Raw genomic sequence first — 18,236 nt, forward strand, 5'->3', positions numbered from 1 at the left:
TTCTATATAGTGAGAAGGTGGGGAGGGGTATTACTCAGAAGGGTGGTGGGAATGGGTGATTGGCAGATAGCTGCGATGAGCCTGTTGACGACTCTTAACGACTGCAATAGGTCTGACAGGAAAAAGCAAGGGGTGAGAAGGTGAAAAATGGCATAATAAAATAAATAAACTGGCAGAGCCTGATCCCCTCAATCTCAGAGTGGTGGGCTCAAGCCTTCCACTTGCAAAGGGGGAGCTTTGAAAGAAGGCCAGATTTAGGTTTGATGAGGCCCTAAGCTCCTGAAGGTAATGGGGTCCTTTATATGTCCAGCTGTCCTTTGTCAACAACAAATTGTCGCTGTTTTTCTGTGTTGAATATATGCTATATGGTAATTTATGGACCTAGTAGGCACCTAAAGCCATTTGCACATAACAAAATAACACAAAACACTGTTGCTGTATGCTGGTTTTATTTTATTTGTTTTTTATCTTATATTTTGGAAATGTACATCCAGGTTTTTTCCCTTAAATTTTTTGGGGAGGCCCTCAGCTGCAGCTGGTTCAGCTTATACGTAAATCCGGCACTGTTTGAAGGTGATGTTCAGGCGGGCTGGCGGGCAGCTTAGCCTCGTGGAATCCCGGGCAGTCTGCGCAACCTCCTTGCCACGTAAGGGCAGCCGCTTATCAACCCTTCCGCGCTCGAAGAACCGAATCCCAGGAAAGCCACACCCATCCATTCTACATAAGGCCTCCTCCTCCGACTCGCCCCCACCTCACCGGATGTATTCCCCGCTCGCACCGGAAGCGGAAGTCTCCCTGAAGACGGAAGTGGAAACGGCGACTCCCCCCCCCCCCCAATTATCTTATACCTTCACTGGTTCGCTTCATTTTGACTGCGCAACTCCGGGACCCCAGGAGAGGAGGGGTTGCAGGGTGAGTCCCTCCCGCGAGACAGCTCCGGTTTGGGCGGTGGCGGACTCGGCCTCTCTTTCCTCTGGGGCCGCAGGGGCGGCAGTGCTCAGCATCCTGCAGAATTGGGGTGGGGTCTTTGAGGACGGGGCGGCCTCTGCGCGCCTTCGCGGTGCTGCGCCCTTTTGAGTTCAAGGCGGGTACGACAGGCCCATTCGCGCTTCAGACGACGGGTGGGGACGCGGGGCGGGTGTGCAAACTGCGTATTGAGAATCACGGGCTTTGCAGGATGTATCGACCGCGCGTGCGAACGATCCCAAGTAAAACTTTATTATTATTATTTTACTTAAAACCTAGGTAAAACTGCAGAAAAATTTAAGTGGGTTATATAGTGCAATCTTAACCATTTCTCCTCAGAAACTGGTCCCACTGAATTCATTGGGGCTTTGTGGCAGGTAAGTGGGGTTGGGATTGGAGTCTTAGTCTCCCGTCGCACGATTCCCCCCGAAAGCATTTGGGAACGAGAAATTTGAATGTTATTAAGAAATTCTCATTTAGATCTGGAAGACATTCACGGCCTTGTCGTGCTAAAATATTCTTTTTTCTTTTCTTTTTTGAAAAAAAACAGTGTCCATATGAACGAACACAGTTCTAGTCTTCCAACAACACTTTAAACTACTTACATCAATTTGCAGCGGCAGACATGAGTGGCTCCAAACCTGATATTCTGTGGGCCCCACACCACGTTGATAGATTTGTTGTCTGTGACTCAGAGCTCAGCCTCTACCACATTGAATCTGCTGTCAGTTCTGAACTCAAAGCAGGATCACTGCGTTTATCTGAAGAAACTACAGCTACCCTTTTGTCCATTAATTCAGACACTCCGTATCTGAAATGTGTGGCTTGGTATCCTAAATATGATCCTGAATGTCTCCTGGCAGTTGGGCAGGCCAATGGCCGAGTTGTCCTTACCAGCCTTGGCCAAGATCATAACTCAAAATCCAAGGATCTGATAGGAAAGGAATTTGTTCCAAAGCATGCTCGGCAGTGTAACACTCTGGCATGGAATCCACTGGACAGCAATTGGCTTGCTGCAGGCCTAGATAAACATCGGGCTGATTTTTCAGTACTGATCTGGGACATAAGTAGTAAATACACTCCAGAAACTCCAGTTGCTGCTGAGAAAGTAAGGCTTTCATCTGGAGACACTGAAGCAGGACTTGTTGTGACAAAACCACTTTATGAATTAGGCCAGAACGATGCTTGCCTTTCTCTCTGTTGGCTTCCACGGGATCAGAAACTTCTTTTAGCTGGAATGCACCGAAACCTGGCTATCTTTGACCTTAGGAATACAAGCCAAAAGATGTTTGTGAATACGAAGGCTGTTCAGGGCGTAACGGTTGACCCCTACTTCCATGATCGTGTGGCTTCCTTCTATGAAGGTCAGGTTGCTATATGGGACCTTAGAAAATTTGAAAAGCCTGTATTGACCCTGACTGAACAACCAAAACCTCTAACTAAAGTAGCATGGTGTCCGACGAGAACTGGATTGCTAGCTACTTTGACTAGGGATAGTAACATAATCAAGCTCTACGATATGCAGCACACTCCTACACCTATTGGCGATGAAACTGAGCCTACAATCATTGAAAGAAGTGTGCAGCCCTGTGAACACTATATTGCTTCCTTTGCATGGCATCCCACTAATCAAAATCGAATGGTGGTTGTGACTCCAAACAGGACTATGTCTGACTTCACTGTGTTTGAAAGGATCTCTCTGGCATGGAGCCCCATTACCTCTTTAATGTGGGCATGTGGGAGGCACTTGTATGAGTGCACAGAAGATGGAAAGGCTAATTCTTTGGAAAAAGACATAGCCACTAAAATGCGTCTTAGAGCTTTATCCAGGTACGGCCTTGACACGGAACAGGTCTGGAGAAACCATGTGCTAGCGGGAAATGAAGACCCACAACTGAAGTCACTTTGGTACACTCTGCACTATATCCTTTTTAAAACTCTTGTATGCGGGAAGGAGTCTTAATATAGAGGGCTGGCTGCATTGTTAGGCAATGCTTTTGTCCTGGTGACAGATGAATGAGATATTCTCTTCTTAGCATTGTTTTGATGTATTTATTTCTGCTGCTTGGGAAGACTGTAGGTGGGATGGGCCAAAGCTTCATCTAGGCAAAAAAGAGCCAGACAACTGCAAAGATGTCCATTGGTTGTAGGACAGGAGGTCAAAGAAATAAGCAGCAACAGAAACTTGAGACTTAGGGCATATTGGCAGGAGCAAAATATGTATTGATGATCCACTGGTGTCCAAGAAGACAGTGGTAGTAGGAAGGAAAGGTAGAGGAGGGAGCACATGGAGCAGGGTGGGGGCAGGGTGATGCACCACTTTCCAATTCCTTTAAGGAACCAGAACAGTTCTGCTAACATGATGCAGATTTAACCAGTAGTATAGTATAGTCTTTGTAGGGATGCGGGTGGTGCTGTGGGTTAAACCACAGAGCCTAGGTCTTGCTGATCAGAAGGTTGGCAGTTCGAATCCCCACGATGGGGTGAGCTCCTATTGCTCGGTCCCTGCTCCTGCCAACCTAGCAGTTTGAAAGCATGTCAAAGTGCAAGTAGATAAATAGGTACCGCTCCGGCGGGAAGGTAAACGGCGTTTACGTGTGCTGCTCTGGTTCACCAGAAACGGCTTAGTCATGCTGGCTGCACGACCTGGAAGCTGTACGCCGGCTCCCTTAGCCAATAAAGCGAGATGAGCGCTGCAACCCCAGAGTCGGTCACGACTGGACCTAATGGTCAGGGGTCCCTTTACCTTTACCTATGGTCTGTGTATTACATAGGACACGTGGCTGATTTTTCGTTAAAAGGCTACTCTTCTTCATCCAAATGTCTGTTACTCTGTTGAAGTTTATTTATTGCCTTAGGCTATGACAACCAGCAGAAAATAATTTATATGTTCAACAGAACAAACATCAATAGTTACAAAAAATCCAAACACCAGAACAAACTCATATAAACTGCCCCAAACCATATCTAGCATTATTTTTTAAACCATTAGAAGAAAAAGGTTCTGCCGTCCCCCTCCCCCATTCAACCAACCCATTAGATAATGAGCCTTTAGATAAAAACTTTAATTAATTTACTTTATGCCTGAAAAGCAAAGTCACCACTGACCTTCAACCCAAAACTCATTACTGGCAGTGCTCAGGCCACATGATATGGCACAAATACCAGCTGTTGAAGGGTGGGAATGGTAATAAATTCCACTGGGATAGCACAAGCTCTTTCTTTGCGGACCTTAAGTAGCTTTTGGGATCCAAGCTGTAGTTCGTTTCTTCAAGAACTGAGGAGGGCCAAACCCAGTGGGGTATAGGAATTTCCTAGCCACCAAATGCATCATCATCATCATCATCTTTGCCGCATCTTATTTTAATGTTAATTTGCCAAGTTTCCTATACTTGAAAATACTTATGAAGCAGTATACTGAGGATATGGATCAGAAATGCACAGGAAACAAAGGATCTTTAGTTTATGCAGGCATCAAATCTATCGTGAAATCCTCTATGGGTAAGTGCATTTTGACTGATTTCTTACTTAATTTTTAAATTTTATTTTAATGAGTGATTTTGGCCAGCTATTCAGTCCCAGCTGCACCTACTTCACAGGGTTTATGTGAGTGGGAAATTTAATGGCCCGATGTACACCACTTTGAGGTTCTTCAGAGAAGGGTGGAATGTAAACACGTCTGATAACAAAAATGAAACCTTCCTGGTGTCTTTTGAACTCATGCCGTTTCTGAGTGTGTTTTTTCAACCACTTTTCTGGTTCACATGACATTCTGCATGACTTCCTAGTACCCCAAGCCAACTTAATCTATTTGTACACAGATTTCTAAAAATAGATAAATCCTTTCTCCCCAAATAAGTAATTTTTGTCAGGTTTTGACGAAGGTGCAAGAAATAGCTGAAGAGCTGACTTAATTAACAGTAACTGTGATGTTTTTATCGTTAATACAGTGGTACCTCCTGTTGCGGACGGGATCTGTTCCAGAGTTCTGGTTGAATCCCAAGGTTTCTGCAACTGGAGGGACCACTTCTGCGCACACACGGCAAAAACCCGGAAATATACTTCCAGGTTTGCGCTTACGCATCCCAAAGTTTACATATCCAGAGGGATATGTAAGCGGAGGTACGACTGTATTGGTTTTAGCTTTACATGTTCCTGAATCTAAGTTTCTATTTATCTTTGTATGCAAATAACTCAAAAAACAATTGTTCTTTAGGAACAACAGAGAACCTCAGGCACAGCAGGAGTGGATCAGACAGACAGGCTGACATTATTCAATATCTGAGTGAGGAGAGGTCACTGGCTTTGCAGCTTTGTGGATGGATAAAGAAGGGCACAGATCTGGATGTGGAGCCCTTTTTATACTCTTTGGAACAGGAAGGAGACTGGGAGCGAGCTGCTGCGGTAGCTCTATTCAACTTGGACATTCGAAGAGCAATACAGATATTGAACAAAGGAGCATCTTCTGGAAAAGGTACCTGCTGTGATTTGGTATCACTTTGGCAGAGTGAGCTGCTCCTTGTTGCATTTTCTTTAATAATATCCTGCTTATCAGTGAAAATAGAGATTTCATATTCTCTTCCGCTTCACAAAGGATTGAATCAGGTAAGTGCTCTGCCAGATGCAGCTGGTGTCTTCTGTTTGTGGAGGGCTGTTTTACACCCTATGTTAAAAAGAACATGAGAAAAACAAACCAAATCTGAATGTTTTCCATTGGCAGAAACAGGAGGCATGAATGGAACCCACTGATTATAGCACTGTGCAAGTGTTTGTAGCCAGTGGCTGTTTTCTATATGTTCATGGATCTTTGCATCCAATACAGTATATTTGGGGGGGAAACCTGGTTGGATCCCATACCCAATTGCATTAGTAACAGGAAAGGATAGACATCACAATTCTACTGTACCATGGATGAAGCATTGCCATGGATGAAGAGGCTGAAGGAGCAGTGGTACCAACCCGCCCCCCGCCCCCATTTCTTCATCTGATGTTGCACTATGTCCTGGAATCAGCCATTCTGAATGGTAGATCAAACTAAACAGTTATGCATGAATAGAATGTGGTGTATGAAGTAGTTCATGTCAATACAGTGGTACCTTGGTTCTCGAATGGCTTGGTTCCCGAACAAATCAGCTCCCAAACGCCACAAACCAGGAAGTAAGTGTTCCAGTTTGTGAACGTTTTTTGGAAGCCAAACATCCGATGCAACTTCTGCTTGACTGCAGGAAGCTCCTGCAGCCAATCAGAAGCTGTGCCTTGGTATTTTGTTTTTTTCAGAATTGACTGAAAACTTATTTATTATTCAAGTGCCCTATCCCACCCCGCCCAGCAGTTATACATGCATGACTAAAACATTTTGGCTTTTAAATGTACTGCAACGGTTTCAGGAGTCAAACCGACTCCCAGAACGGATTATGTTCGAGAAGCAAGGTACCACTGTAGTGTTACTTTTCCCAGTATCGGGAAGTCAAGTTCTTCTCATAATCAATAAATTGTACCAGCATCTTTTGTTCTGCCTTTCAGAGCGAGTTCTGTTCCAGGGTCAGTGGCAGTTGTTTTTGTTGAACACCTTGATTGCTGAGTTTGGGGGTACAGATCCCTCTGTCATCCCAAACAAAAGATTTTAACTGTATTTTCAAAATGTCCTTCAGAAGTGGAAACCAAATGGCTTGAAATGTTTGCTATTGTGTGGCCTTTATTTTTGCTGTGCAGGTGATCTAAACCTCAACGTAGTGGCCATGGCATTATCAGGCTATACTGATGAAAAGAACTCCTTGTGGAGGGAAATGTGCAGCACCCTGAGGTTACAGCTCAACAACCCTTATCTCTGTGCCATGTTTGCTTTCCTAACAAGTGAATCGGGTTCTTTTGATGGGGTTTTGGTAAGCTATTTTTGTTAGCTAATCTCCGTTGACTAAATACACAAAGGCACAAATATTCAGATGCAAAACTGAGAACTTGATCTGGTTCTTTGTGTGTTAGAAAATTTGGCCCTGGGGTGCTTAGGACTTCGGTCGTCAGCAGCTTTCGTGAAACAATCCACTGTGAAAATGTTATTGAAAAGGAAATAATGAACTCAGGTTTACGAGCATTGGCCATCATCTAAGAGGTGGAACATAACCCTAAATAATTAATTTCCCCAGATGGATTCCACTTCTCAACTTTGAGGTGGGATCCCAAGCTTCACTTGCTTGACAAAAATACATTAAAGGTCCCATTCTGAAGTTTCAGGGCAGGGATGTAGAATCTGTGGTCCTCCCGATGTTGCTGCATTCCTGGCTTCCATCGGTCCCAGCTAGTGGGGCCAGTGGTGAACAGAGACAGGAATGGGATGGGAATCCAGAACATCTAGGAGGTCACAGGTTCCCCAGTCCCATGTAAACATTTTCCTTAGATATTGCAAAGAGATAGGATTTGTTCAGCAGAGGTAGAGCCTGCACCCCTGCCATTGATTGTACAGTGGTACCTCGGGTTACATACGCTTCAGGTTACATACACTTCAGGTTACAGACTCCGCTAACCCAGAAATAGTACCTCGGGTTAAGAACTTTGCTTCAGGATGAGAACAGAAATCGTGCTCCAGCGGCATGGCAGCAGCAAGAGGCCCCATTAGCTAAAGCGGTGCTTCAGGTTAAGAACAGAACTCCGGAACGAATTAAGTACTTAACCCGAGGTACCACTGTACACTGCTTCTAAAACTCCCCCAGATTTGGGAAGTGGTGCTTGGAAACCAAACTGAGAAGTTGCAACCTATCTTGCACTTGGCAAGCAACTAGAAAAAAAGAATAGTTTTCTCAAAATCACTAAGGCTGTTTTTATTAATTTGTCATCTTATACAACTGTAAATATAGAATTGTCATAAAACTTAACATCAGCCTTTTTTTTTTCAGGAGACTGGCTGTTTTTTTTCCAGGCTAATGCTAATGTGTTTTGTATTATTTCAGTATGAAAGTAATGTAGCTGTACGAGACAGAGTGGCATTTGCTTGTAAATTCCTAACTGATGCTCAGGTGAGATGATCAGATCTGCCATCATTTTCTTCCTTTGTTCTTCCTAGATAACATAAAGGGTTGAATAAGTAATCACACACAGTCTTGCATGCTATTCTCTGGGTGTTGGAAAAAGAGTTTTGTCATCCAGAAGAATTTGCTAGCCATCCTGAAGTATAATACCCATTTGAAATAAGTGTAAAATCTAATAGAGACTTGTTGTACCTTAAAGACCAAAGATTTCTTATGACACAAGCTTTTGAGGACTCGTCTAATGATCTCTGTACAGTCTTGTAAAGCATTTGCCCGTGGCAAGTATGAACTGCATCTGGGCAGTAAATATTTAACAGAGAAGAGTCAGCTTGGAATTCATGATTCTTTTAGGCCACCGCATTTGTTATGTATCCTTTCGGAAATATTTTGAAATTGAGTACACATTGAAGGTGGATATTATTTATTGCTTTTATCGCTAAATCCTGATGATTAGATATAATAATCAAGACTTTAATTCTGCAGTGAGCCCAGCCCAACCATACCCCATTTGTGTATGAGTGTGTGTGTGTAGGCGTGTGGATGTAATTCAAGGAATGAGCAAAACACTGACCAAACTTCTTATTTTAAATAGCTGAATAGGTTCATTGACAAACTGACAAATGAAATGAAGGAATCTGGGAACCTTGAAGGAATTCTTCTGACAGGACTCACAAAAGATGGAGTGGATTTGATGGAAAGCTATGTTGATAGAACAGGAGATGTTCAAACAGCAAGTTATTGTATGCTGCAGGTTTGTATTTTTTTACATACAAAATCTCTGATTTATAGAATTCATGTCAATATTATACAACTCATTTTTTGTGTAATGTGCATAATGTAATATTTAATAAATCAAAATTTAATTAAATGATACTGTGCATGGGGTTATTGTTTTTGTTCATTAGTATTGGATGTGTTTTTATATTATCAACCACCCTGTGATCTTCGGAGGAAGAATGGTATAGAAATTTAATTAATAATAGCAATTCATTATTGTGCTACCCAAATGTTAGCTACTGTGAAGCAATTCTGATAGGATATTGTGGGGCAATTCATGACTTAGTTCTTGGTAGCGTGGCTGCGGCAGGGGTGGGAGAAGCGAAGTGACTGCAACTTTTGGTACATGCACTTTCATCCTTGTTGGTTTACAGAAAGCCACAGTTTGGATTGGGGTTATTTGCAAGCTAGGCAAATACATCATCATCATCATTATTATTATTATTATTATTATTAATTTATTTAATTAAGTGGTGTTCATAAACAAGCTTTAAAACTATTTAAAATGGGTAAAACAACATTTCTTAAGCTAGTGTTCAAAATAATGTAATGATGGTTTAAGACCATCTTTGGGGAGACCTTTGAAACAGTCTCCTCTATGCCTACCTTTTTAGGGTTCTCCATCCGATGTGCTTAAAGATGAGAGGGTTCAGTACTGGATTGAGAACTACCGGAATCTATTGGATGCATGGCGGTTTTGGCATAAGCGAGCAGAATTTGACATTCATCGGAGCAAGCTGGATCCCAGTTCAAAACCTTTAGCCCAGGTAAATGTGCTTCTAATTTTTCTGACCATGTAGTGAGTCAATTTAGCCAATGGACATAAAGCAGCAGACTTCATTTGACAAAGAAAAGGAAGATACAGTTGTTTGCACGGTGCTTGTCTGATGCACTACTGGTGAGCAGTATTGTTTTTGTTTGGTACTGTTTTGTGTTTTTATATTGTAAACTTTGATCCTTGGATGAAGGGTGGTATAGAAATTTAATAAATAAAATAAATAAATGCCAAACCTTTATTTCTAAACAGAAAGTCCACCCAATATTGGCATATATATATTTATATTTTTCAAAATCAGTATCTCACCTGTCTGTCCTTTTTTTCTTTCCTGAACATACAAGCTTTTAATTTTTTAAAACATGTTTTGCTTCTGAACTTGTAAGCTCTGTTTAGCTATTATGGCCCATTGATAACCCTATCATCCCAGTGGGTGGGTATGAAGGGGTGCAGCTTGAAAAACCTATAGGGTAGCAATATATCTACTAGTTGCTTAATAATAAATAAAAGCAAATCTAATCACCCTCATATCCCTTTTTTATATTTGCAAGGTGTTTGTAAGTTGCAATTTTTGCGGAAAGTCAATTTCATACAGCTGCTCGACCATCCCTCATCAGGGCCGAGGATTCAGTCAGTATGGCGTAAGTGGCTCCCCGACCAAGTCCAAAGTCACAAGTTGTCCCGGTTGCCGCAAGCCCCTTCCTCGCTGTGCACTTTGTCTCATAAATATGGGCACTCCAGTTTCCAGCTGTCCAGGTATGGCTCCCTCCCATTTGTTGAACTTCTCCATTTTATTATTCATAGGCTTCTAGCTTTGTGGTACAGAAAACTGAATACAGTCCTGTGAATGCTTATTTTGCTGAACTGCTTTACATCAGTTCACATATGAATGACTTTCTCTGAAAATGAGCTGTTTGTTACTGGCTTTGTCCTGCTTGTATTAACTGCCCCATCCTTATTGGGGTGTTGTTGTTTAGTCGTGTACGACTCTTCGTGACCTCATGGACCAGAGCATGCCAGGCACTCCTGTCTTCCACTGGCTCCCACAGCTTGGTCAAACTCATGTTCGTGGCTTCGAGAACAGTGTCCATCTCATCCTCTCTCATCGCCTTCTCCTTGTGCCCTCAATCTTTCCCAACATCAGGGTCTTTTCTCTTCTCATGAGGTGGCCAAAGTATTGGAGCCTCAGCTTCAGGATCTGTCCTTCCAGTGAGCACTCAGGGCTGATTTCCTTAAGAATGGATAGGTTTGATCTTCTTGCAGTCTGTGGGACTCTCAGGAGTCTCCTCCAGCACCATAATTCAAAAGCATCAATTCTTCGGCAATCAGCCTTCTTTATGGTCAAGCTCTCACTTCCATACATCATTACAGTGGTACCTTGGGTTAAGAACTTAATTCGTTCTGGAGGTCTGTTCTTAACCTGAAACTGTTCTTAACCTGAGGTACCACTTTAGCTAATGGGGCCTCCCGCTGCCGCCTCATCGCCACTGTGCGATTTCTGTTCTCATCCTGAAGCAAAGTTCTTAACCCGAGGTACTATTTCTGGGTTAGCGGAGTCTGTAACCTGAAGCATATGTAACCCGAGGTACCACTGTACTGGGAAAACCATAGCTTTAGCTATATGGACCTTTGTCAGCAAGGTGATGTCTCTGCTTTTTAAGATTCTTCTAGGTTTGTCATTGCTTTTCTCCCAAGAAGCAGGCGTCTTTTAATTTCGTGACTGCTGTCACCATCTGCAGTGATCATGGAGCACAAGAAAGTAAAATCTCTCACTGCCTCAATTTCTTCCCCTTCTATTTGCCAGAAGGTAATGGGACCAGTGGCCACGATCTTAGTTTTTTTTTATGTTGAGCTTCAGACCATATTTTGTGCTCTCCTCTTTCACCCTCATTAAAAAATTCTTTAATTCATTCTCACTTTCTGCCATCAAGGTTGTGTTATCTGCATATCTGAGGTTGTTGGTATTTCTTCCGGCAATCTTAATTTCGGCTTGGGATTCATCCAGCCCAGCCTTTCGCATGATGAATTCTGCATATGTTAAATAAACAGGGAGACAATATACAGCCTTGTCGTACTCCTTTTCCAATTTTGAACCATTCAGTTCCATACTGGGGTGTAGCTTCCCTTTAAGTCATCTTTAAGTGCAGCCTTTGCCTAACCCACATGCTCTCTTGCACCTGTTCACGGTGCTGTTTGAATACCACTTCTTTAACTGCCAGTCAGGCACTGGGAAAACAGGCCCTGGGGGGGGCCGCTAGGGGGCGCCTTGGAAGATGGCGGATATTAACATCTATCCAGCTCGCACGAGGTAATTAGAGGCTGATTTTGGGGAGTATATCTTTCTCCCTTCATCTCTCCAGGGGGGAGAGATGCCGTTTTCACCCGCTGTTCCCATAAATCACCCCCGAGTTCGGAAGAAGGAGGGGTGAGGCACTGGGTGCACAACCCTTGGCGGGCCTCGGAACTCCTCCAAAGCCGCTTCCAGGAGCGAAACTAGTTGCGTTACTTAAAAGGAAAAAAAAATTGGGAAAGATAACACACATGCTTCAAGAGAGGCAGGAGGTTTTTATCTGCTAACAATTTTACCACTGAAAGGAAGAAGACTGAGACAGACTGAGATGGAAGATTACATCACAGTACTACAAATATGGTATGTGGATTGGAATGCCGGAACTAAGGGGGGGAAACGAATTTTTATTTCTTTTGCTCTATGTGATTATTAATAACCCTCCCTCTGAAGATCTGTCACAGAAATTAATTGCAAATGGGACTAAAAATGAATTGTGTGGGAATAATTATGAACTCTGTGAAGGATTTGGAAAGAAGAAGGGCTCTCTCTTGTGACGCAGTAAGAATGGAAACTTGATAAGAGACCTGTGTTGCTGGAGTTGGTCTTGGGGAGGGTGAGCCGAAGATATATTATTTTCGATGAGATTGCGAACTGGAAGGGGCAGCCCTCCTGCAAAAAGACTAATTTACGATACAACAGGTCGGAAAAGCTAAAGAGCGAATTTCTAGACTGTATTTCATCGGAACGACAAAAATGGCGATTACTCGCTCGAGCGGAAATGACTGTTGGAGTAGAGTGATTTACGAGAGAGCAGCACAAAGCCCACACAGAAATACAAATAAGACTGTCTTTTTCAACCCACTTGCGGAGCATATCGGAGGAAAATGGAAAGGAAAATGAGTAATGACAAGTATTGAGAAGAGGAGACTGGAAACATCATTCTTAATATGGAAGCAGAACAAATATTCGAGGATTGGACTCCTGCCACTCAAGAAGCATGGGTACCCCCCACAAAAATTTATAATTTGGAAAACAATTGGATTATATATGTATTGTTATAATTTGGACTAATTGATTTGATGTGTTTAATTTGGAAATATGAAATTTAATAAAAAATATTTTAAAAAGAGAGAGAGAGAAAACAGGCCCTTGTGGGTTAAGTTCAGACTAAATGGTTCTTGGAGTTTTTAGGGAATTTTAAAATTTTGTAGTTAATGAGAAAACTTAAATCATGTCTGGAATTCAAAGAGCTACTTAGGGTCAACTCGGAAAATCTTTAAATATTTTGCCATAAATAAGAAAACATACAGAATCACAAACTGCTTTTGCAAGTCTGTCTCATCATCAGTTTGCCATGTGTCATTGCAAAACACAAGCCCGGAGCTGGCTTAGGTATGCAGGACTCATCATGTGTTTCATTGGATCCTGACACCTCTATAGCAATTTCACGCATCTGTTGCCCTGCAGATACACATGCTGGGAAGGGCGACTGGCCTCAGCTTTGTGTGCTGTGAAATAGAGGAGTATGGTGATGACACATGACTACATTTTTGACACTCTTTATCTGTGAAGAAGTGCTTCATATTTACAGGAAACATAATGTTTGAAGAGACACTTGTTTCCCTGATAATGATTACCCTCACAGCTGGGAGCCAAGTTTAAGATCTTTTCATCAAAATGGGTACAGATTATTTGTGCGTTATTTGAAAGATGCTCTGTGCTGCATGAAATTCCCATTTACAAATATTTGTAAACTTAAAAAAAAATCTAGGAGTTCTCACCTGTATTATGGAAATTGGCTTAATACTTTTCAGCCTGGGGGTGTTAACTGCTTGAGACACTGATTATTATGTTGCTTTGATTATTATGTTGCTTTGATTATTATGTTGCTTTACTGGGTAATTTTGTTTTCTGTGCCATTTCAAAGTTGTTTCCAATCCTAGTCATACTCCAGATAGACACATAGAAATTATTGGACATTAATTGCAGTAAGTCTCCTCTGAGTTGAACTTAATTGGATACAACCCTGTCTCCATTGGTTTTAAACAACCTGTTCTCATTACCATAGAAATCAATTCAGACTACATTTTCTTATTTATAGGAGGATCAAAGTCAGATGAAAAGGTGGATCTTAGCAAGGACAAGAAATTGGCCCAGTTCAACAACTGGTTTTCTTGGTGCCACAACTGTAGGCATGGTGGTCATGCTGGACACATGCTTAGCTGGTTCAGGTAAGTTAACAAAGAATAATGTGTTGCTTAAGCCATGGGTTCTTCCTGACTGCATCCCACCTATTTAGAACTTCTGCTTATATGGATTTGTAGGCCAGCACATACTACCAGACTACTAATTCTGCTACAATAGCACCGAGAATTTAAGAGCCCTTGAAATGATAAGATTACCCAGCAAATGAAAGCATACGCATGAATTTGATACCTTTGATGAAAGTCTGTTCACATTTCCTCAAAATATACAAGAATTAAGGAGCTTTTTTTAATTACAAAACCCAACACCACCTTGAGCATTAACCGAACATGGTAGCACATAATGTAGAACGATTCATAAGACAAATTTAGTGTATTTGAAGACTAAGGGAACATAGGGCTTTCTGCTGTTCTCATGTGTGGTGTTCAAGAGTGGTTTAATGTTGAATGTTTGCCTGGACTCTAAAAAGTGGCGGTATAAGGATTGCAGCCAACATGGCATGATCAGAGTTCTGCTTGCACAATGGAACTTCCACTTTCCCCTGCAGTCCCCCTACTACCCTCCGAATTTTCTCTGAAAGGTCTCCCAACCTGCCAGTGCAGATGTCAAAGGCATATAGGGAGGTTAAGTTCCATTGTGCAAGTGGAGCTTATTGTAGTTCTGCTTTTGGACTAGCACTGTTGACTACTGCTCTAAGTCTAAATACCTACAACAGGCATGCTCAAGGATTTATGTGCCCCCTTGGTGGAATCCCCCCCCCCCTTCTGAACAGCAGGTCTCCATTGGAACTAGTTGCATATGGTGCCTTGCAAAACATGCCTTCCTAGTAACTCATGCAGTTGGCATGAGTGAATTCATTACACATGTGAAGGCTAAATTGCTTTTTTTGCACTTCTACAACTTTGGGGCATTTTTTATTTCTCAGGGTCTTACAAGTATTTTCTCTGTTGTCTTGCTGTAGCCTACATGCCCTCAGATGTTATAATAAAGCTGTTCATTATTATCACAGTAAATGCTAGCTGACACATGGTAGGATATTTGAGGCATATGGTTTTCTCAGTATTGACCTCAAAGCAGTTATATTACCTTTTAAAGCTATCGCCCTTTGTTCTAGAAGCTCTTTCAACACGTTAGCTGTAGCCCAGAGCTCTATACAATGCACTCATGAAAGATTCTACGGGGAATGAACATAATGTTCCAACTGCAGTCAATTGATGTTTCCAGGCAGTGCATTTAGGCTCAAATGGGTGGTGGGATGTTACATACATTATTCTGTGGTAGCTAATCATCTTGTATTACATTCCAAGCTGCATTCCTCCACTTCCAACTGTTTTAATCTTTAGCATCAAATCAATTTTACTTTTGGAGCATGAACACACTGCTTTCAATTTATTGCTTAAAATAAGAATTGGAGGGAGATATTTCAGAGACACTTTTAAAATGTAGCTTGTAGAGTGGATTATAGACATGAGCAGCTCTGGATTATTATTTTTTTATAACAATTTTAACCATTTGTGTATTCTGTAATCGCTTTCTAACCAATACCAAAGTGCTTTTTTCTTTTTTAAAAAGAAAAATAAACATTAATTTTTTTTGTTTCTTTAAAAAATAAAAAGGCTGCCTTGCAGTGTTATAATGCTACTTCTTTCTTATCTAGGGACCATACTGAATGCCCTGTTTCTGCCTGTTCCTGCAAATGTATGCAGCTGGATACAACGGGGAATCTTGTCCCGGCAGAGATGATCCAGCCATGAAACAGTAGAGCTTAAATAAGGTCCTTCACATGAGAGGCTTTCTCCAATAGGTTTCCCTCACAGCCCGAACACATACCTCTAACGTGTTACTGTTGACTTGCCTGTAATAGAAAAATAAATCATCCTATCACATCAGCAATTTGATGTGTGGTTGATTTTGATTCTTCAAATTTGGCATGTGGACTTTGTTCAGTGGGTTGTGAAGCAGTTCATTTAAGAGGCATTTATAGGTTTCATTGAAATTCAAAGCAGCCTTCAAGACTTTCAGCACTACACTGTCCAGACCTTGAGGCTTCCATTTGAGATGAAGTGGCATCATTTGCTGTGTTTTGGTAACTCCATGAACCTATAAAACACTATTGAAAACTCTTCTTGGAAAGACAGTCGTGCTGGATATAACAATGTTTCCACCAGCATTTTTTCTAGCTTAGATTTTAAAGTGTTTATGCTCCCATCTATAACTTAGCTACCATTGCATTGCTTTTCTGTGACACTCCTAAGACAAATCTTAGCATGAGTTGAGCTGCTTCGGTTTGGATGAGTAAATAGTAGTAGCTCAATGCCAGTGTAACATGCTTTGCGGGGCATCCCAAAATAATGTAATTAGTGTTACACAGCTACAGTCCGGTATTAATTAATCTGAAGCTTTTTAAGTTCAATGATGTGAAAGACCTAACCTTTGAAAAAAATGACAGCTTACCTGTATTCCCGAAACATACTATAGTGTGAATTGCATACATCCAAATTTTGTTTTGGGTCAAGAGGACATTCATTTGCATCAGAAAACCACAAGCATATATATAATACACAATCAAGAACAGCCTGAGACATTACAGTTAAAAGTTCACTTACAAAATGTGGACGATATAGAATATGTGTTGTGGCAATGGCTGCTCATATCAGATGTTGACGAGCAAATAAATTTTACCCCTCCAAAAAAACTGCCTATGTCAAAATAAAGGAGCTTATCGATTTCGATAGTGGATAGTATGTAATATACTTCAATAGTGTAAAGTATAGAAAGGTAACATTGCCATGAAATACAGAAGATGGCAATACACTGACTGGTATAGAACACTAGTGCAGGTGTAGAGAACTTTAGATTTTGCTCACCTACAACTCGCACTATCAGTGGCCACGTATACTGGGGTTGATAAGAGAGCCAAAGATTCCTCACACCTACTGTAGTGCATGTTACATTTTAGTTTACATTTTTTTCTACTGTTAATTAGCAACACGGCAAATGAGTTGCATTCAAACTTTCACTAGTCAACTAGAAACTTGAACTTCCTTTGTGCACATTTTCAATGCAATGTAATAATTGTTTGGCCTATATTATAGCTGCCTAATTGACAATCTTCTGTTGGCTTGGATGCAAGAACCATGCACAATATTCTGTGCATGCCCCTGGGCTTTCTTGCCTACTTTCTCACTGCATTATGAAGGGCAATGTGGTGCAGTGGGTAGGTAAACAATTGGCCACAGATGCAAGTGGGAGAGAGTTCTACTTGCATGCAGGCCATTTTGGATCCAAGCTTCCGTCTTTGTACAAAGATATGATGTTAAAAGGGGAGGGGGAAACAAATGCTTAATGGAAGCAGAAATATTTATTTCTATGTACACCATTTTTTAAATTGTTGTATTGCCTTAGTCAAAGTCTACTTCCTGTCAGAATTGCATTTTTACTATTGATCAATATTTGAGATGCATATCACAATATCTAAGTTCCTGTATTTTTGTAGTTGCTTCAATACATTTCCAGAATATCTAGAATTTTAAGCCATTAAGAGCAACTTAGACTTTATTTTTGTGCCCTTATATTCAAAGTATTAAGAGCTCTGATATTAATATGGTGTCTCCTTCCCTTCTGTAAAAAATTATACTGAGTATGTAAATAGGAACTGCTAATATGTGTTATCCAGTTGTCTTAACAGTATTTTGTAAAATGAAAGCAGCTGTATTTGCTGACTTTGAGAGGGCACAAAGTCTTTTGTGTACATGAAAGTTCTGTATGAATATCTTAACAGTCAGTGCTCAATGATGCAGGGGCTGTACTGCATAGATTAGTTCTGACTCGAGCATTTCGGCTTGTGTATGTGTTTCTGCAGACCGAGGGTTTTTAACTACTTCTGTTAATACAGTTGCTTCTCCTTTTGACATTGTAAAATAAAAGCTTGATTTAACTTCCCATTTTGATTAAGCTGAATGTTTCATGACCTTCAAAGAGGTGATGCTGCAATAGTCCCGGTAGATACTAGTACCAGATTTTGTAGTATTGTGTTCTGATTTCAGCACCGGGCAGTATTGGGTGTTAAAAGTAAACAGGGAAGCTCCAACATTCCAAGTGTTTACTTTTATAGTAAATCTACATTGAAAAATTAGGCTTTGATTTATGGTAACCCCCCCCCCCGAAAAACCCCCAGGAGTCCTGCTTTACAATAATATTC

At 41.3% G+C, this 18,236-nt stretch overlaps 1 protein-coding gene across 1 annotated transcript; it reads left to right on the forward strand.

Moving 5' to 3' along the window:
* The first annotated feature begins 766 nt into the window (after positions 1-766).
* On the forward strand, positions 767-17,977 carry MIOS (meiosis regulator for oocyte development). The gene is made up of 11 exons (XM_081882023.1): positions 767-912; positions 1,517-2,888; positions 4,369-4,467; positions 5,183-5,440; positions 6,679-6,848; positions 7,911-7,976; positions 8,581-8,739; positions 9,380-9,532; positions 10,092-10,296; positions 13,932-14,061; positions 15,693-17,977. The coding sequence occupies exons 2-11, from the start codon at positions 1,592-1,594 to the stop codon at positions 15,787-15,789; spliced, it is 2,634 nt and encodes an 877-aa protein (XP_081738149.1). The 5' UTR covers positions 767-912; positions 1,517-1,591; the 3' UTR covers positions 15,790-17,977.
* The last annotated feature ends 259 nt before the right edge of the window (positions 17,978-18,236 follow it).

This window comes from Podarcis erhardii (genome assembly GCF_964252035.2).
Source record: "Podarcis erhardii genome assembly, chromosome: 12".
Lineage (NCBI taxonomy): Eukaryota > Metazoa > Chordata > Lepidosauria > Squamata > Lacertidae > Podarcis > Podarcis erhardii.